General features: G+C 43.7%; 1 protein-coding gene and 1 long non-coding RNA gene across 6 annotated transcripts in view; both read left to right on the plus strand.

Annotated features, from left to right (window-relative positions):
- Positions 1-21,216, plus strand: part of nAChRalpha6 (nicotinic acetylcholine receptor alpha6) — a 314,202-nt gene that overhangs the window by 265,753 nt on the left and 27,233 nt on the right. For all 5 annotated transcript variants that reach the window (XR_014706210.1, XM_084599553.1, XM_084599552.1 and 2 more), the window contains one exon: positions 16,406-16,600. Coding sequence is in view for 4 of the 5 variants with exons in the window: in XM_084599553.1 (XP_084455679.1) it covers positions 16,406-16,600 (195 nt within the window). In the remaining variant the exon portion in view is untranslated. The remainder of the gene's footprint in view (positions 1-16,405; positions 16,601-21,216) is intronic.
- Positions 581-7,375, plus strand: LOC146197647 (uncharacterized). Its single transcript, XR_014706209.1, has 3 exons — positions 581-1,386; positions 2,101-2,149; positions 5,554-7,375. It is a non-coding gene; the product is annotated as an uncharacterized LOC146197647 (long non-coding RNA).

The raw sequence follows: 21,216 nt of genomic DNA on the forward strand, positions 1-21,216 counted from the left end.
TCAGCGCACGTTAAAGATCCCCAGGTGGTCGAAATTACTCCGTAGCCCTCTATTACGGCTCCCCTTTCTCTCCTTCCACTTTCACTCCCACCTTCCTCCCTTCCCTTAGGGCGCGGTTCAGGTGTCCACAGAAACAAGTGTGACAGATACTGCGCCTTTCCCTTCCTGTGAACCAACCAACAACAATACTGGAAGAGTGTGGAACAACAGAGAAAGTGTTGTGCCTGCTTGCAACCAGTCCACACTAATCTAGGCGCATCTCGACCCACAGAGAAAATTATTAGGCCCCGTTTCGCGACACTGAGTATAAACAAAGAGCACAAGGTCGTTGCGTCAGCTGCAATAGCAATGAATAAGAGCGCATGCCGACGGCTGTTGCAAACAACAAATAAAGATTTTTAACCTTCGTGCCAATATGAACCAAGCTTTGCGTGAGCTGCACTTAATTCATCCTAACTGCTATAACTACACTCTTAGAAAAAAAGTTAGTAAAAAGGTAGTAACGGCTGCCGTTACTACCTTTTTTAACCGTTACTACATTTGTACGACCTTCTTAGGTACTAACATGGTAGTAACTCCTGCTGTTACTACGTTTTTTGACTGAAATACCTTTTTACTACCTCTCTGGAAGCAGGGGTAGTAAATGTACCTTACCTGTTTTCTACCATGATCAGAAGATATTTGATACTATATACGATAGGAATATTGAAGTATTCAATACTCCTGACTACATTGCTACTCAATTTTGTTTTTATGTTTATTTGTTTGCCATACCTTCAATCGCCAAGGCATTATAGAGGGGAGGGGGTTACATAAATGAGCCCTGGGCTCAAACTGTGCGCTGCCGTTTCATAAAAAGAAAGAAAGAAAGAAAGAAAGAAAGAAAGAAAGAAAGAAAGAAAGAAAGAAAGAAAGAAAGAAAGAAAGAGAGAAAGAAAGAAAGAAAGAAAGAAAGAAAGAAAGAAAGAAAGAAAGAAAGAAAGAAAGAAAGAAAGAAAGAAAGAAAGAAAGATCGCCTAAACTGGCTTCCGAAACCGAAACTTCGTATAGGAGGCGACAGTTAAAAAAGCCACAAAAGCCATTGATAGGTCAATCCGAACCAATCCGAAGTCATCAGTGGCGGAGAGGTGCGATGTCATCATGCTGCCTTTGTTGTCGTGCGGTGCGATTGTGGACGCTGTTTCCTTGCGTTGTGCTGGTTTTTTGTGCCGTGGTTCTTTGAATGGGCTGCAGAATTGATGTGTGACATGTGCACTTCGATAGGTGTTCTGAATTACGTGAAGTAGTGGTAAATAGATTCACTGTCATACACCGCTTCCACCGTACCGTGGCAACGCCGGCTTCAACACGGAAGAAGGAAATGGACTGGCGTGATTGCTTGAAAATGTGAGTACGCTGCTTGAAATTATTGTTTGTTTAATGTTGCTATTGGATGAGGTACGCGCTCTTAATATTGTTGCGTGTGGTCTCAAAATCTCTTCGTAATACAACTCTTCGGAAGCTGTCGCTTTTCATGTGCAAGTTCGACCCTACCGCGAAAAAGTTATGTTATGGCGTATATCTCGTGATATAATCTTGGCGGGTGTGTATTGGATGTGTTAGCGGTGAATTATTGCGCCGGGAATTCCCGCCTTGGCTGCGGCGGTGTGAACCTTGAACCACACGTGAGCGTCCCGTCCCGCGAGTGCGCCTGGGAACATGTAAACCGACAACCCCCCACCTGCAGCGTGGGCGCCGGGCCGTCCGTGTTTGCCATATTTCGGGTGTGCTGATTTTTTTTTTTCCTTTTTGAATGGGCCTAGTGCGCAGCGAATAAAGCGTCCATGTTTTGGTGTGAGAGTGCGCGATCACTGTACTCAGAGCAGCAGTGCGTCGTCAATGGGAGCGGGCGCTAGAAGAAAGGCGAAGTAGTGCGCAGTGCTGCGTCAACTGGAGCTGACGCTCTACGAAGAAAATGTGCGAAAGTGCGAGAGAAAGTATGAAACTTTAATCAAGTTATCTTTGTTATTGTCTTATTCTTTATTCGCTTTTTTTTTTGTAACTTGTAATGTGCGTTGAGTGTTTCCTTTTCCATATCCCTCCCCTTTGTTTTTCTAACAGATCTGATCAGTACCCCAAACGAGCTGTGACCTGTGTGATCCTTTTCGAGGTAAGTGAGTGAACGAATAAGCTTTTATTTTGTCATTTATTCATCTCTTAGTATAACCATTGTGGTTCTCAACATTTAGATGAGTATTTTCTTAGTCTGTTTTAAACTCGCCTTTTTTTTTTTTTTCTAACAGGTGGGTGCATTAATGCGATGAGTAGAAACAGCGCGCAAAAAGCAGGTTATTGCGGTGTTGCGCATGTTTCACATTGGTCGCTGCATTTAGTTTTGGTGCTTGTGTGAAAGTACAAAAAAATATTCCTCTCTGTAAAACATGGTCGGCTGACGCCAAGGTACAAACTCGTGTACTACTCAGCCGTTAGTGTTTAGCAGTAGATGGCGATTCGAAAGAATTATTTGAGTGACCACACGTAGTCAAATGTGCATTACAAGAGTGATTGCTTTCATTACTAAATAAGACTTTCGTATTTTTTATGAATTGTGCGTATCTTAGTGTTAAAATGGCGAGAATTGGGCCTAGTTGGTTATTCATAATTGGTTTCACCGCGCTAACACATTGAACGACAGAAAAGACAAACACCACAGTGTTGTTCACATCACAGGTGGGCAGTTAGCAGTAATGGGCAGTTGCATTCGTTGATACTTTGTGTCGTGGCTTTTGATGGAAGCTTTAAAATGCTGCAGTAGTAAACAATTTCAAACCAGAAATGAGAAAGTCATTTCGCTTCCTTAATGTCTTTCATGTTCGCTGCGCTTGCAGCTAGTTTGATCTTAGAGGCCTTTATTTGCGCAGTTTTTTGGTTGCCTTAATATTGTACACACATAACTGAATACACCAGCAGTGAAATTAGTTTTGTGATATTGCTAGTATTTCAGAAGGAGAAGTGTGACTGACATCTTGGGATAAGCAGCTTTTCGGTGCATGCACTTTTTTTGCAACTTTAAAATCAATTTGGATTGAGGTATGTAGGCACTGATAAATCAATATATTTTATGTGCTTGGAGCAAAAGGGAGAGAGTGTAGAATGTCAGGCATATTTCTGATACTGTGAGAAAGTCACCACTTAGAAAAAAAAATTCAGATGTCCACAAGTGTGAAACAAGGCCATTTTAATTTTTTTTTTTCACTGTGACTGTAAGGCGCACCTGTGCAGAATGCATAACCACTTGATAGCGAAATGTTTTCGAATATCTTTTTTTTTTTGCATATTCAGAATGCAGCACATTAAACACTGTCCTAAATTCGATGCATTTCAACATAGTAGTCTTATTCAGGAATTAAAGGAAAGAACCTCAGTCCTAATTTTTCTTAAAATTAACGATCAAGTTTCTAAAAGATGAGAAAGAATGTGAGAAAACATGTTGCATTGTATTGTTTCCAGTAAGGTTATCAAAGCTGAAACTTTTTTTTTCTTTTTTCCGAGCATTGGGAGAAGGGCGTAAAGTGAAGGCACAAAATCAACATACAAGACTCCCCGCTCTTCAGAATATTACCTACACGCTAACCCTGCTACCTTTGACATAAAGAAAAAGCATACATGATTATGCTATTGTAAGCCAAGGCTGATCTGTGACAAACGCAGGCTGTGGCGGTGCCACTATCCATGGGTGTGGATAGCCACTCGTGGCACCACCCTTAGATATCCAGTTGTAAAGGACAGTTTTCAGTATATATATATATATATATATATATATATATATATATATATATATATATATATATATATATATATTATTTTTTTTATTTTTTTTTTTTTTTGCCCCGCCGGGGTGGCGCAGTAGTTACGGCGCTCGACTACTGTTCCCAAAGACGCGGGATCGAATCCCGGCCTCAGCGGCAGCTTTTCGATGGAGGCGGAAAGCAAGGCGCCCGTGTGCTGTGCGATGTCAGTGCACGTTAAAGAACCCCAGGTGGTCGAAATTTCCGGAGTCCTCCACTACGGCGTCCCTCATAGCCTGAGTTGCTTTGGGACGTTAAACCCCACAAACCAAACCAACCATTTTTTTTTTTTTTTCACAGTGCATCAATGATGACTTTCGCATACCCAGATTGTTGCTTTGTCTTTCCCCTGTGGGCATACTTGATTTACTTTCCTTTTGTAACAGGCATTTCTCATGAAATACATGTTGGGGATCTTTTTGCTCCCATTAGTTAAATTTATTTATTTCTTCGTAGAGCAGGCATTTCCACACTATTTCTTAATTTCCTGTTCAGTTTTGCCCATTAGAAGTACTACAAGATAAGGAAATCAGGTTGCCTTGTTTAAGAAATTTGAACAAAATGTAGATGTGTGAAATAAATGGGACAAACAAGTTCCTGTTGGAGTTATTTAAAAATACTGGCTTTGAAATGACATCTTACACAACCTTTTTTTTTGCTCTAGAATGCACCTAGTTATGATAAATGAAGAAAATTGCCATATATGTGCCATAGTTGTAGTCTGAGACTTGGAAATTTCAAACCAATAGTTTACGTGCATTCCTATGGGCGTCACTTCACGCCCTGCACCCACAAATGGCTATACCGCTACATCCTGCTTATGTAACAAACCAGCAATTGTTTATAATAATGTAATCACATATCCTGCCTCTTCACAGTGCAGGTCTCAGCCTTAACATAAACCTAAAATTTTAGAGATGGGCATTGTTTGCTAATTTTGCACCTTTATTCAAAGAGTTGTGACTATGCTTGATAAGCCGTATGTTTCATTTTTGATAACATTGTTCGAAGCAGAATAATGCAATGCGTTTACTTAGACTCTTTATTCATCTCCTCCAGGAGACTAGTTCCTGAAACTTAATACAATTTATGGAGGAATTTACGGAGCGATGGGGTAATTTTTCTTTTGAGTTTTGAAGCAACCTTCTCTGTTCAAACATGCCATATTTGGGAAAATGTTTCATGTGCTTTAATTTTATGCATAACAGAAACATTCATACACATTTAGAGCACCAATTGTCTTACCCATTTTCTAATCTTAAGGGAGGTGTGCCTCACATTCATGGAGTAAAAAAAATATTAAAAATAGCCTCATTTGAGACTTGTGGGATGTTAGAAATTTTTTCTAGGAACCAGGCTTCGAAGTTTGCCTATCATCCATATTGTGAAGTGCTTATGCCACCTCCCATTCTAAACCTTCGAAGGCAAGGTAAAGCCTTAACTGCCTTTCATGACCTTTTCATCTTTAGGAAAACTGTAAAGTCTCTCCTATACGAGCGAGAAGTAAACCATGCCGGCTGGTTACTTTTGGCAAACACCGTACATTGTATTGAGGCTGAAGTCTAGCATTTTTTTTATCATGATGTGAGCAGTCTTGTTAAAGTTGCTTGCCCAGAATCCTCTTGATTGATCGTAGGTACTGAAATTATAACTGTCTGTTTTCATTACTGGGAAAGGAATTGTGTGCTTGGTCTCACTTGATTTTTTCCCCTCTTTATATATGCAGTTACCTGAGCACTTCAGACTGGCCAATGCCTGGAACCTACCTGCTGCTCACCTGCACACCACAGCACAAACGAGGGACGCACTAAATCATCTACCAGCAAGCACACTGCAGTGCCCTTCTGCAAGCCATCACACGTTCAGGGATGCACGATTAAGGTCATACCCTAAACACTGCTAACGATGCTAGTATGAATGGACAGCTGCCTTGGTCTGTCTGCATTATTTCTTTTAATAATGGAGTAGGCAGTGAAAAAAAAATCGTTCTGAAGCAAATCTATTTATATTGTGGTGGTTAGCAAAAACAAAATCTCATTTCATATGTGATGTATCTGAATATTATGTTTTTGTGTTGGTTGTAAATGTCACAGCATGTTTATCTCACCAACTATTAACTGCGTGAATTTGAAATGTACAGGTACCTGGAAAATACTGCAGACCATGCCTCTTGTATTTGAAATTATCCCATGAGTTTTGTAGGGAAGATGTGATAGTTACTTGGCTCCATACATGAATGCTTCAGTGACGTGCTGAAGTATGTGCAAGGTATCCCCTAAGAGTCATTAGGTGAAATGTAACAAATGGTTTTATCACTGAGTTGTGGTTTGTATCATTATAGATCCGACTGCGCATTTGACATTTTGGTTTCCACAACATTTAATTTATTTTTCTTCTAGCAGTGTTGTGCTTTTCCTTGTAACATTTAGCTTTATTCAGCCGGTCTCCACAACAGCCTTTCAGGTCTGCACTAATGCTAGCCAGATTTTGATGGTCTGTTAGATTTCTGGGAGTAAGCTTCACATCCTAAATTTTAGGAGGACACCCAACTCGGCAATATCTGGGCACAGATATGATGTTAGCTATTTGTTGACACTGCAATCGAGCAAAACATCAGCAATAACAGTTGATTGATGCTTGTGGTCACCTGTGTAGGATTAGCAAATGACAAATGTATAGTCGACTATATGCCTGCACTTTTTTCCTCTACACTGACCATTACATACATGAAAACAATCTGGAAGAAGGCATACAATTCTTATAAAAGGCCTTTTATTTATCCCACTCGAGTTATAGGCAAAACTGTTTTCTAATCAACACTGTTCAGTCCACACCAGTCAATATAATATACACCAAGGTGTCGCAAGGTATCAAGCTTTTAAAAGACAGTGTCCTAGAAGTGAATAAGACTGGGCGTGTTGGTTAGACATTGTAAATCAAAGAGCATAGCACGGGAACAGAAACGGAGACGACGACAAGACAGAACAAGCACTAGCTTTCAACTGAGGGTTTAGTGCAGAAATGATCACATATATATACACTTCGGGATCGGCAATGAATGAGAAAACAAACCATTACTATCATCAGCCACATGCTAAGCCAAGAATTCAAGCTCTTCTTATGGCAGTGCAACAGACGCCTTGCTGACATATTTATCCCCTCTATGAGCTATCTCCCGTGCTTCTGTTATCTCCCTTGTCGGCTCGTTACGATCTCGATACATGATGATTGTCTTTTCGAACGGGATGACAAGGTGGTTCCGCATCACATCTTCTGCAGTGCGCAGCGAGATGGCAGTCTGTAGCAATGCTGCCAACTTTTTATTGGGCTCCAGAAGACGCACGTTTAAACATCAGCCAGTCTTACCAACGTAGTGCCTTGCACATGAAAGTGGAATTTTATAAACAACCCCCCTCCTGCAGGACACGTAAGGGTATCTGTGTTTAATCGGACACCCAGCCTGCAGCGTTTGCATAGGACAGGTTTTTCTGCACAAACTCAAAAGCTTTTTTTGGTGCAGTAAACAGGACATTTACGCCAGAACATTGCCCCACATTCCTCAAGTTATGAGAAACCTTAGGCAGGTAGGGAATGACAACTACTTTTTCTTTATTCCTTCTTTCCTCCTTTTCTTCTCATCCGCTCGCTGTTCGTCACTCATGCGTGCCGCAAATTTCTTTCTGCGAAGCAGGCTTTCAGCAACGGAAACCATAACATGTTTAGGGTAGCTCGCCACCTGCATACTGACACTTTCACCCATGGCTTGATCACATGACTTGCAGAGAGCGTTAGACAAAAAAGAAAGCTCTCTGCAAGTCATGTGATCATGCCATGGATGAAAGTGTCAGTATGCAGGTGGCGCGTTTGCAGGCGGCGAGCTACCCTAAACACGTCATTGTTTCCGTTGCTGAAAGACTGCATCGCAGAAAGAAATTTGCGCCACGCATGAGTGACGAACAGCGAGCGGATGAGAAGAAAAAGAGGAAAGAAGGAATAAAGAAAGAGTAGTTGTCATTCCCTACCTGCATAAGGTTTCTCATAACTTAAGGAAGGTGGGGAAATGTTCTGGCATAAACGTCCTGTTTACTGCACCAAAAAAGCTTTTGAGTTTGTGCAGAAAAACCTGTCCTATGCAAACGCTGAAGCCTAAGTATCCGATTAAACACAGAGACCTTTACGTGCCCTGCAGGAGAGGGGTTGTTTATAAAATTCCACTTTCATCTGGAAAGCACTACGTCGGCAAGACTGGCTGATGTTAAACGTACGTCTTCTGGAGCACTATAAAAAAGTTGACAGCATTGCTACAGACGGCCATCTCGCTGCGCACTGCAGAAGATGTGATGCGGAACTATCTTGCCATCCCCTGTTTTAAAAGACAATCATCGTGTATCGACATCGTAACGAGCTGACAAGGGAGATAATGGAAGCACTAGCTCGGACATGGGATAAATGTGTCAACACTGCACTGCACTGCCAAGCAAGGAACTTGAATTCTTGGCGTAGCATGTGGCTGTCTGACAGTAATTGTGTGTTTTGTCATTCACTGCTGATCGTGAAGTGTATATATGTGATCATTTCTGCAATAAACGCTCATTTGAAAGTTAGTGCTTGTCCTGTCTTGTCGTCGCCCCCTTTTTGTTCCCGCGCTATGCTCTTTGATTTACAATGAGTGGCCTAGTCCACTGAAATCAGATGAGAGCTCATGAGTTGTATAGCTTAGTCTGGAGTATTTCTTTGTTTTCTGAAGTTTATTAATTAATGAAACTCATTAGCTAATTTTTTAATTTCTGGTTTCAGCAACAAAGAGTCTATTAACGGAGCGTGGTTTCAGGAACAAAGCACTCCAACGAAAAGCGATTTTGTTCTCCAGAATGCGTCTTGGGCTGCTGAAGGGGTACAGCTGCATGTGGCATACTTTTTATTGTGCGACTTATCATTTAAGGCCAGTGGGAAAACTAGTTTATATAAACAGTAGCTTGGTGCAAATATTTCAGTCTGCTATTTCAAAGCAATTATTGGCACTTCTTTCTTTGTACCAAAATTGGAAGAGGAAATTGTAATCAATAAAGTCAGCAGAACAAATAAAATACTGCAGGTTATGTAACACTGCTCTAAAAGCCTTCAGTTATTCTTAATGAGCTTGGTCTTATTTAGCAGGTCTATCCAGCAATTTACACCTAACAGGCATCCTTTTAATAATCAGTAATATGCATTGTGACAAGCTGGCTGTCTGTTGCATAATTTTAGGATGTGAGGAATGTTTCAAATGGGCAATTTTGGGAAGCAGTTTTGAGTCTCTGGGGTGGTGCAGTGATTGCGACCCTCGACTATGCGCAAGAATGCAGGATCGAATTCGAGTCTAGGCGGTCGCTTTTCTTCGGAGGCGAAAAGCAAGGCGCCCGTGGGCTGTGCGATGTTTAGTGCACAATAAAGAACCCCAGGGGGTCGAAATTTTTGCAGTCCTTCACTATGGTGTCTCATAGCCTGAGTCGCTTTGGAACATTAAGCCCCACAGACCAAACTAAACCAGTTTTGAGTCTGAGTAGGAATTGCTGATGTGCTGTTTCAATTTATTGTGTATTAGTAGGTCAGTAATTTGGCATATTCTTTTGCTTTGCAGCAATTTTGGCATATTCTTTTGTGACTCTGACAGTCTCTTATGATAGCTATTGCTAATATCCTTTTATAGTGCTTCAGGAAGATCTAACATCTGTTTCATTTAGTTGCCATAGAGCGGACAGTTGACCAGTTTTAACTATGGCTCCGACAAGTATTCAATACATATGCGGGATATTAATGGCCAAATAATGAGCACAAAATTTCCTCATACCTGAGGTATTGCTAGAAGCAGCCAAGGCAGAAGGCTAGGCAGTGTATGAGCTGGTACTTCCATTCTTCCTAGCCAAAAAACCCTCTTTTAGTTGTGATTTTTATTGTACATGTCTTGTTAAATTATTGTTGTAAAGCAACTTCCATATACATATCCTGATAGTTCTAGTATGTTATTCCTTCTATCAGTTGTCATCATTATTGCTAAAGGTGCTCAGACACACCAGGCTCTACAAGCCTTCAATACCTTAACCTCTTATAAAGGTTTCAAGTTCAACACACTCAACTCTGGTGTAAATACATGTCTCATATGAATGTGTGATAAGTTATAACCAAAACAGAACAAAAGTACCTGCTTTCTTTTTGAGTATTTTTCTCATCTTCAGGCAATCTCCTTTTCACCACTTGTGATGCGGGCAACTGTTTTTTTTTTGTTTAGAAAGTTGAATGCTTGAACTGAATAATGAGAAATAAAGTCGCATCTTCTTAGCCACACTTGTGTTCAATTTGTTTGTTTTTTCGGAAGCCATGTATGACCACTGCTTGGGTGCTTCCATCTTATGTAATCCAGTGTTCAGGTTAGTGGTTATAGCAACAAAGCAGAGGAGTTTGTTAAATGTGTAGTATTTTTACTACAGTTTATTACTGTTACAGCCTTCTGTAGGTGGTGCATATTGCTAAAAGTAGTGGCTGTTACTATTTACAGAGTTAGTATATGTTGATTTAGGTAGCTGCTATTACTACCTCTGAGGTAGTGTATTTTGCTAAAGGTAGTTCCTCTTACTACCTCCTATAGGTAGTAGGTTTTGCTGAAGGTAGATACTCTTACTACCTGCAGTGGTAGTGAATACTAGTAAAGGTAGTTGTTCTTACTACCTTTTATAGGTAGTAAAGTTTACTAAATGTAGTTGCTGGTACTACATCTAGAAGTAGTAAAATTTGCTGGAGGTAGTTCTGATTACTACCTTCTATAGGTAGTAAAGTTTACTAAATGTAGTTGCTGGTACTACATCTAGAAGTAGTAAAATTTGCTGGAGGTAGTTCTGATTACTACCTTCTAGAGGTAGTATATGCTACTACCTAGCAGATACTAACCTGCACTTACTAACTAGTTAGTAACATATGTGACAAGCAGTTACTACCCTAAAAGTTAGTAACCACAACTACCTTTTTTTTAAGAGTGTAGACTATTTCCCCCCATCCTGCTACCCGTAAATCTTCTTGGCTAACTTGGCAAAATGGCTGCGGCCTTTAAGCGGTTCAGGAACTGTTAATCTCCGTATGGCTGCTCTTAGGTGAATTCTAGTGTCGAATCGGTTCCTTAGTGTAGGGGTAAAAAGCAAAACATAAGCAATACCCAACGTTTGTTTGACTGAAAATGCATTCCAAGAATACCGCGCCAGACTTACTTCGGGGAGAACATTTTCGCAGTTTCCAAAGATGGAGGAAAAGCACGCCCTAACCCTTTCACTTCAAACCTTTTCATCTTTTCTTTGTTTTGTAGTTTCTGTCGATAATCGCGCAGCTTTGATTCATTGTAGTACGCAAGTTCGCAAGGTTGAGTTCCGAAACTTTTAACGCTGACTTACACGCAAGGCAGCAGCGCATGACTATAACCACGAGATGAATTGGATCCCATGTTATTGATTTCTTACTTGAACAAGAACCCGTGCCCCATCATCTCGCGACACGAACTGTAGATTAAAATAATAGGACTCCTAGATTGTACACCGTGCTTTCTTGCACATCTGTTGCTTCTTATCGCGTCGGAGTTCACAAACGATATCATAATACAAAGTTCGGTGTTCCAGAACTCAGGTCATAAAGTGTCGAAAAAGAAACCCCGTGAAGTAAATAAATAACGAAGAAGAAATGTAAAAAGTCAATTGCGTTCGGAGCAAGATCGATGCGCGCTCGAGGTTTAAAAGGAGCATTACAGGCAACAAAGGCCACTGTGGGAGCGGGCCAATCTGGCCGTCGACACAGAAGAAACAAAAAAGTGCACGGCAAAGGGATTAAAAACATTCGATGGTGCGCGATGAAGTCGCCAAGCAGCAGCAGTAGCAAAGAAGTAGCGTTAGGGAATGCGTGGAAGCTATAAAAAAAAGATAATATTTTTTTGTGAAAAACCACTTCACTAGCGGAAAAAATAAAGACACGGGACGCTGCTGCGAGAGAGCAACGTGGTGCACGGCAGCGATGTGCACACGAGTGGTTGCGCATAAATCTCTCTCGCGCAGCACGGTAATGCTGCGTGATTGATTGCGCTGTAAGCGACAGGATAAACAGCCACCGAGGGTAATAACGCTGAGGCCGGGAGGGAGCAGCTCCCGCGAGGCGACCCCAGGAATTGGTAAACGCGAGCCGGTATATGCTGGCGCTCGACCAACAGCGCCTCCCCCCCCCCCCCCCCCCCCCCCCACGTTTCCTGCAACCCCATCAGCTCTCTTTCCCAGAAACGCCACTCCTTGTTGCCCTCTCGTTCAGCGGCCCTTAGCGGAGCTCTCCCGCGAGAGCAGCTGGCCCACCGTTTTGGCAGAACGGTCCCAGTCCTGACTGGTGGCAAAGGGTTGCTCCGGAGGGCCGTGCATGGTCACCGCAGCAGGGCTTGTGCCCCTCTACCTGATTAAAGGATGAAAGAAGACGCTGAAAAGACGTGTCGTTCTCTCAGACGGCCGTCGTTGCGTTTCTTGCTTAGAGCAGTAATGCAGACATATGAGCCGTGATGAGCTTTGGCTCCTTAACGTCAAAGCCGTACTTACGGAGTATTCGGCGAAGACGTCTTCCACGTCGTCTTGAATGGGTGTTGTCAGAGGAGGGTTGAAGGTTGCAGGAAAAGGCAATGTTTGGGCGAAGAAGCCGGCGTGCTATATCGACTTGCGGAATAATTTGTTAGCATTATTAGAGCGAAAAGTTCTACTACTCTAATCGGCCTAGGTCACGTCTAGTGAGCGTTTGACCTTGAGCTGCCGGAGCGCATGTGTGACTTCATACCACGTGATTCGCTAAGAAGAGGCGCCGCTAGGCGCGCTTGCTGGGCTCCACCGCTGTGATACCACGTGTCTGAGAAAGGGCATAACAGTTGCTTCGCACGGCGGCCGCTTTTAGATGGAGGCTAAAAGAAAGGCGTCCGTGTGCCCTGAGATGTCAGTGCACGTTAAAGAACCCCAGGTGATCGAAATTTCCGGAGCCCTCCACTACGGCGTCTCTCATAGCCTGAGTTGCTTTGGGACGTTAAACTCCCAAAACCAAACCAGTTGCTTCGCTTCGTGTTCGATGGCTCCGTCGCTGTAATACGACGTGACTAGGAGAGCGTACAGTAACAGTTGTTTCGCATGGGCTTCCCTTCCTGTTTCGCCATGAATGAGGCGAGCGCCGGACCGTCAACTCTTCGGCGGCGTCGTCATGCCGCGTCTGATCATCCAGCACAGGCTTTCATTCTATAAAACTAGGCTTCAAGTTAAACCTCACTTTTTTTTTTTCTTAGCGGACATTTTCGAGTGAGTACAGACACGCGCTCAAGTTATTATTTTGAAATCATTAGTAGGCTATTTTGCCGCCGGAAGTGTCGGCAAAATGTGTCGCCGCAAGTTGGTCCCGTCATAACGTCATCACCAAATGACGGCATCAGCCAATGACTGGATGAGAGCTGTAAGTCATGATATAATGAAGTGCTGTATCATCGACAAGTCATGAGCCATGTGAGTCACGGGAAATTAGACAGAAAGTGCTGAGTCACATGGTCGAGTGGTAAAATCGAAGGTGGAAGAGTGGCGGTCGGATCTTAACTGAGTGGACAAGTAGAGATAGAAAGACGTCGACTACGAGCCACCAACGTCGCGCCAACGCTGATACTTTCGCATTCGTCAAATGCAGTTTCTGGAAATAGTTTAAGCGGGAATGAGAAAGTGTATACTTTGACTCAATATTACCCAATAACGTAGCCGATGCGCTGTCATAGCCACAGCGCGCTTCGCACGCACAGCCAGGGTGCTTTAGTGCGTTATCATTACAACTCACTTCATCACAGAAAAGCTTCCGGCGTTGGCGGCAGCACACGACGCCTCGGGAACACTTACTCATACTTTGCCCCACAAGTCGCATTCATCAGCTGCTATTTTTCTGTCGCCTCCTTCTTGTGTGCGCCTGCATGACTTGCTCTGATCAGAAATCTTTACCTGTCAACCTGTTTGCCTCACAGCGGTCACTCATGGGTTAAGACGCTCGACTACTGAGCCGAGCGACTTGGCTGTGATTCTGACTGCGACTTGGCTGTGATCGTGAAGGCGAAATGCCAGGCGCCCGAGTACTGCGCGATATCAGCGCACCGCCAGTCATGTATAAAAGTATTCGGCATGGATTCACGGAAAACTATTGATCCCTGCGTTTCGTCTCTAGCCAGTCATTTGGTAATAGTTGTGGGTGGAGTACGAGTATTCCTTCATGATTGTATGCTTTCCATTCACCTCTTTTGCATGAATGCAAAGAAATAAAATATTGCCTGCGCAATAGATGCCGATGACAATACGTTAAGGAACTCCAGAGGGTCGAACTTGCCCGGAGCCCTCCGTTACGGCGTTCCTCACCGGCTCAGTCTGACTGGGACGTTAAACCATATAAACCATAAATCAAGCCGGGTCACCACGCTCAAAGTTCAGTTCTGTTTCGTGAAAGCTACGCCGATTTTCCTCTTCTCTCCAAATTCTGCTGCACGATAAACAGCCAGCGCTATTTTGCGTGGTTCTCTTCTGCCTCAGTATTTCTCAATTTCAGTGACCGGCGCACAACGCATCAGTGCTCAGAGTTGCGCAGTGTGCCAGCTGAATTCACCAAGTTTATCGACGCTGAACGTTCTCTGTGAGGCGAAGCTCGATGGATCGTTCAGTCTGACAATGCGATTGTTCGATAAAGAAGAAGGAAGAAGGCGCGGTGCTCTAAAAACGCTGATATCGAACCTTCTTCTGCTGCTTGCCAAAAGAACGGTGGCACGATTTCTACCAAGAACAAGAAAATAGCGAGAAAGGGACGTGCCTCTCGTTGTGCTCTTACTGCAAAGTTTAGCGAGCACCATGGCACGGTAGAAGATCAATTCTTTTTCGCGCCTTCTTCACGGGCAAGGTTAAGTGTATATATACGCAACGAGCATCTCTGCATCAACTCTGTATGGAGAATTGGACGGCGTTGCTCTATAGCTCCGACTGCAGCAGCCTGCCACCGCTGACTATATTCAGTCATTCTCTTTCCTATCCCATTCGGCTAACCCTCCTTCGGGCCGCTTGAGTGCAAGTGAAAGCTATTGTGCGAAAGCTTTCTCCTTTTGTCATAGAAAAATGAAAGAACGGACGTTTGTTCTCAAAACCGAAGGTGCGTCACACCAGTCGCAATTCTCAGCCATCGTGCACTTGCTGCGCGACGGCCAATATATTCATAGCTGCGTAGGGGACTCGGCGACGGGTTCTGCGGCGCAGGAAATCCAATTTGTGCCGCAGGAGAACCGTCGATGCACCGTCGCAAGCAGAAGCAGCAGCCGCGCCGGGGGTCTCGACACGAGGAATTTCTCAAGATCTGTGCGCTTCCCGAGTCCTGGTCGCTGCACCGCGCCGTTCTGCGCTTTCCCACTCCTCCTCCCATATTCCCGCTCTCCGCATCGGCAACTCCCGCACCGTCGGCCACACTTTGAAAAAGAGAATTATTCCAGGAGCCGTCTCCCCCGTCGACCTTTTTATTTTCGTTTGCAGCTTAGCTGGGCCGCCACAAGCGCTTCATGCGTTCGAAAGTCAAAAATGTTCTCGCGAACAAAATATAGTTCGGTAGCGCGGGAAGCGAAGGCTGTTTTTATTTTTTTTTTCCCAACTCCAACAGCCTCCACCTCTTGTACTTTTTTTACTAATTTGTTTCCTTTTTTTTTTTTTTCGGCACATTCCGTCGGAGGCCCAGGGATCGTCTCGGTTCACCAGTTTTTCGCGAAGTGGTTTTCACTGGCGAGTGTTTGCCGATGTATAGCTTAACTCAGATCACGAGGCGCTTCTCTCTCGCGCTACCGTTATGTACTCGGACATTGCATTACTTGCGTTCCGCGTGGTTCCGCCTGGCCGGACTCGCAGCTACTCTCTCTCGCATCCAGTTAATCTTTCCCTGGCGAAAGGCCTCAGTTCCGCTCCCTATAAGTGAATGAACCTTGCCTTAACTCTGAATCTCCCCTCCGATCCTTCGCCGACACAACTGGGGAGAGAGCGCCATACAAAGTTAAATCGCCACTAGTGCACCCACTCCGGGCTTGGTGGTGCAGCGGCCAGAACGGTGAATTGGGCTTCATTAAACGCCGAGTTTTCGCCTTCTTGGTCTGTGGAGAAGGGGGAGTGGGAAGACATATTTTTGGGACATGATTTTTGCTGTTTTTGAGATGGCACACAAATTGGAGAAATATAAAGAATGAGGCTTGCAAAAGGAGAATTTCAGTAATATTTGAAACTGTACTCTTTCCAAGGAAGTACCCAAAGCGAAGCAAATACAGAACCGGTGGCGTAGTCTGAAACGCCGCGGTAAGCATTAAGGTAATGTGTTTTGGCAAAAGCTTCCAAAGTGGATTATACTTATATTAGAAGGTAATTACTCATTGGTGAAGGCAAAGATATGAGAAAAAAACAAATTCTCCACTAAAAGCTTACAAGGTGGATTATACTTGTATTAGTTCCTCTGCGGGAACCGCTCCCTCAGCAGTTCGGGCGGTGATGTTATGCTTGTTGCAGGAGTGCCGGGAGTGCGGAATGTGCGAGAGTACGCGTGCTGCCCGGAGCCGTACATCGACATCACGTACACGATCCACATCAGGCGGCGCACGCTCTACTACGGCTTCAACCTCATCATTCCCTGCGTGCTTATCTCGTCCATGACACTGCTCGGTTTCACGTTGCCCCCCGACACCGGCGAGAGGCTCACCCTGGGTGAGTGGGGGCCACCTTTTACAGGCTTGCTTTCTTACAGCGCAGTTGTTAATGGCATCATTGGTGTACCGCATCACGTGATCACTTAAATATCGGGTACCTCATACAGCGCGTCTGAATAGTGCTTAGTGAATCACATCCCCGTCACTCAGTGGGCTCCTCGACGCTTCTGATTTATTTTCATGAACATGTCGTCATCGTTAATGTGGCCTCTCAGAGGCCTTCGATCGGTCCTCAGAAGTAGTGAGTTAATAGCCTACATATGAGGATGCTGACAGTTCCTCCTCCATTCTGCTCGGTGATGATTTCAACGTCGTAATTCGAGAGAGCATAAGTATTGGTGATGACGTCACAATGTTTATTAACAGCTTAAAATTTGTGAAATCGAGAAATGTAATTGCTGCCTAGAGTAGGGATTCAGTTGTACAAACCGCGGCACTATACCTCTCTACATATCTATTCAGTTGTCATTATAGTCGTTTACCGTGATTCAGTCGCCGTGTTTCTCCAGTCGCGTGTACGTCTCATCTCCTCTTTTCCCCTGTGCTCATCCTGGTACAGCCATTTCATGTTTGCTGGCAATATTCCGTTTATGCCTTTTCATAATTTTTTTTATAATTTTGGAAAACGAGAACTATTCCTATATATGGCATAAGTACTCAGCAGCCCTGAGATTTTTTCTGCCAGCTTTATTATCAATTGTTCGAGCATATAGCTTGTGCTCCTGCTTTTGCTATAGAAGTAGTGACTCATGTACTAGGCCTTCATCCGAATATCTAGTTCAAATACCAGTAGTAGTTGACTTGTCAGTGTTTTATGACCGAAGGCTTATCATATTGTAAACTGTCACAGCAGTGGTGTGAGGTATAGGTAGCTCCAGTGAAAGGCAAAAACGTTTGCGCATCCAACCAATGTTTTCTGTATAAGGGGGAAGTACGCCATTAAATGTTTTAGTTTAATAGCCAGGTTTTTTATGCGGCGTATAATGTCCGCAATAAATTTTCGACCTCAATACAGATACAACAGCAGAATTAATCCTTACTTTCTAGCCGATTGTTCTCTTTGAAATCAGAACTATACCTATACATATGTTGCCGGCAACTGTAAACGTAAGGCCGGAGCGCTGAACATGCCTTCTTTCTCTCTCTTTCCTTTTTATGTCTCTGTGCATGTTATATTCATTGCACTCTTACCTGCGGTGGCAAAGTACAAAAACTGCGCACCTCCGCTCCTTATGGTGTTCCAGAAAAGAAAATGAAGGAAGAAAGAGAAAAGAAAACTGAAGGAGTTAACCAAAAGCGCCATGTGATAGCCGGCCTGACGAGTGTCTCTTCTATTTTTTTACAAACACTTTACTTTTGGAGCAGGCGTGGTGTTTACAACTTCACTTAGACTGTAATATAAGGATTCAGTTGAGGATTTCGGAACACTCCGAACTTCGGCCTTAATGCAGCCCCGAAAAGGATGAGGAAAAGGGCCGCACGGATGAGGAAGGTTTACGTCTTCCATGTTTCTTTACAATACCCACCACTCGAGACGGGTTACAGCCGTCCTAAAGAAAGCCTCACTCACTGCCGCTCTGCTGTGCAGTGCCTTGGTGATTGGCGCCACGACGCCCGCTGCCGCTAGGCGCGTAGGAGACATAAAGAGGTGTGTAGCCGAAGCGGGAGCCGAAATAGCAGAGCGAATGGCGAGCGATAAGGGAAGGTTATTTCTTAGCAGGGTGCGTGATCTCGCTTCGAATGGCAAAGAAGAGGGAATCTCCTTTTGAGGCGAAAAAGGCAGGCGCACATGGCGATGCGGAGCAACGGCAGCAATCGAGTAGGGGGAAAAAAAAAAAACATAACGACGGTGGCGGAGACACGAAAAGTTTATTCCCGTTGAAACCCCACCGCGGCAAGCTCTTCACCGGTCCCGTGGGTCGATGCCGACGACAACCGCGGAAGATTTGAGCCCATCCCCTGCGTGGAGGCTTTTTCCCAGAGGGCTTTATGGCTTACCTGCCCGTCTGGAGTAATATTTCAAAAGTGTCCACCTTTTCTTTTTCTTTTCCAGTTATAGTTTGTTTTGGTTGGGGTGTGTGTGTGTGTATGTGTGTGTGTGTGGGGGGGGGGGGGGCAGGAAGCTGCCACTACTACCACTGTTTTAGCGGCTAAGGAGAAGGAAAAATGGACGAGAAAAATAGAGGGAGCTGATCTCTCTCTATCTGCGCTTCCACCGTGCATGGTTGCCCTACCGACGACGTCTTTACGTCTCCTTCCGTCGTTGCCTTTTGATCGCCGCACGATTCTACAGGGGAAGTGTGCTGGAAGGGGGAGCCGCTGTTCGTCGGACCTAAAGAAGGCTTGGATTGCGATCTCACTAGAATGACATAAATGTGTTCTAGAGAGGCGCAGCAGCTTGCGGCTATGAAAAAGAAATCGAGCAACGGATATTGAATGCAAATAAAGATAAGCTTAAGGAACGGTTTCGGAATTCTCAACCTAACAGTAAGACGCACATGGCAATTGAACTGTGCAATGTATGGAATAGGCGAAGGGCTCACTATTCACAACCTAAAATTGAAGTAGATTTCAAAAAAAAGGCCACAAGGACTCACTGCATTCTTGCTGCTCGAGAGTCTGAGTGAATGTGAAAAAAAAAAGAGATAAGAAGATAACGATGTGCAAGTGGCTACAGATTACTGCGACCAAAAAACGCAGACCATAAGTTGCTTTTTTTGCAAGGGGGCGCTTAACCCTGTAATTTCCTGCATTTCAGGCAAGACACTGGCCCTAAAAATGTCAGCAGTCTATTTCTGCTGAGAAAAAGAAGTTCAAATCGTCACTTTGTCACAGAACCATTTTATTCCTACTTGTCACAACAAAGAGTCAGCTTCCAGAATGACAGATTGCATACTATTAGCTTACTCACTCCACCTAACCTTCCTGACAAAAGAACCTAACATTTCAAAAGAATTCACAGCCGCACTTTCAAATAAGATATGACAGTATTAAATTTGAGCACTGCCTTATTTTGTGTCCGCCTGTGTGTGCAGAATTTAGCTCTCTTTAGCCGTTCACAAACTCGCTTGAATAATGAAGCTTATTTGCACACTAATTTCTTTTTCGTCGTTAAGCACAGCAGCTTTCTTCCCCCCAGCAATTCATAGGCAAATAACGAAGAAAAATAGGAATTAAAACCTCTTAGCTTTTGTATTCGCAGCGTGGCAAAAATGTGCGAAATCTTTTTCTTTATCTTCTTCTTTAACTATTTCCCTTCCCGCCTTCGCCCCGTCGCAGTGGCACAGTGGTTAGGATCCTCATCTACTGTGCCCAAGGATGCGGGATCGAATCCCAGCTGCTGTGGCCACTTTTCGATGGAAGTGAAAAACAAGACGCCACTGTGCTGTGCGATGCCAGCGCATGTTAAAGAATCCCACGTGGTAGAAATTTCCGGAGCCCTCCACTACGGCGTCTCTCATAGCCATAGTCGCTTTGGGACGCTAAACTCGACAAGCCAAACCAAAACTTCACGCTTTCATTTGTTTTTATTTCTTTCTTTGTTTATTTCATTCTTTTTACTTCTTTATAAATTTTCATTTCTTAACTTTATTTCTTTTTGTTACTTACTATCTTTTCGACACAGATGACTTTATCATTTCGGATATCGCGATTGCTCAGAGATTGACCAAACAAAATATAAGGAGGTCCAGTTGTGCTGCAGACTGTACAGGTGCTTGATACATGTAGTAATATGGATAGTGCTATTTTGGTTATGTATATAGGTCCTGTGTTCTGTTCTCACTATTGATGTGTTACTTTCTTTCTACTTTGTATTTAATTATCCTTCCTTTCAAAATGTCTACTGTACTAATTCAGGTCGAAAGCAAAAACCATAAATTAATAATAATCCCCTACGCTTTCCTTGGCCTCGCCGACTGCTGGCTTCTTTCATTCGTGTTTCATTATGAGCCACTCATTTCCCTAAGTGGTTTTGAACAGCAATGACTGCGACTTCATATATTTATCGGCGGGTATAATCACATGCGTGTTGTTACGTTCACTCACAATTGATACAGATATCAGTCTATGACATTGTACAAAAAGCGCTTGCCGTCTTTCCCTCCAAGGTGTAATAAAGATATGAGAGGAAAAATAAGTATTAAAAGAAATCATTTCAGTATTGTAATAAGTTTATTGCCAGCTTCATTTCTCGCTAGTTGAGAGTATTGAGTTAGGGCATGCTTTTCATATCAGGTATTCAAGTGGGGTTACGTGAAACAGCGAGGCCTGCCATCGGACTGAATACGTAGTGTTGTGATTAAAGGAAGCTTCGCTAACAACTTTTTCTTGCATTAACGGATACGGATGTAAAAATTAGGCATTCCCTTTGATTGATACCAGATAGGACTACACTGAAATGCTTCCATCGCGCACACACGTGCAGTAGCATGAAAGTTCGCAGTGACACAAATTTTAAGGTGCGGGTCATATACATACCTTGCAAACTACGCGGCAACAAATAGACGTTGAGTGCTGAAAGAAGCACAGAAAGAGCACTACGCTAATGACTCATGTTTACAGCCCAGAGAGCGAAAATAAAGAGCAAGTGAGTCGTGAAACGGAAATCAATGG

Source organism: Amblyomma maculatum, chromosome 3, assembly GCF_055883805.1.
Source record: "Amblyomma maculatum isolate TAMU_Amacu chromosome 3, ASM5588380v1, whole genome shotgun sequence".
Classification (NCBI taxonomy): domain Eukaryota; kingdom Metazoa; phylum Arthropoda; class Arachnida; order Ixodida; family Ixodidae; genus Amblyomma; species Amblyomma maculatum.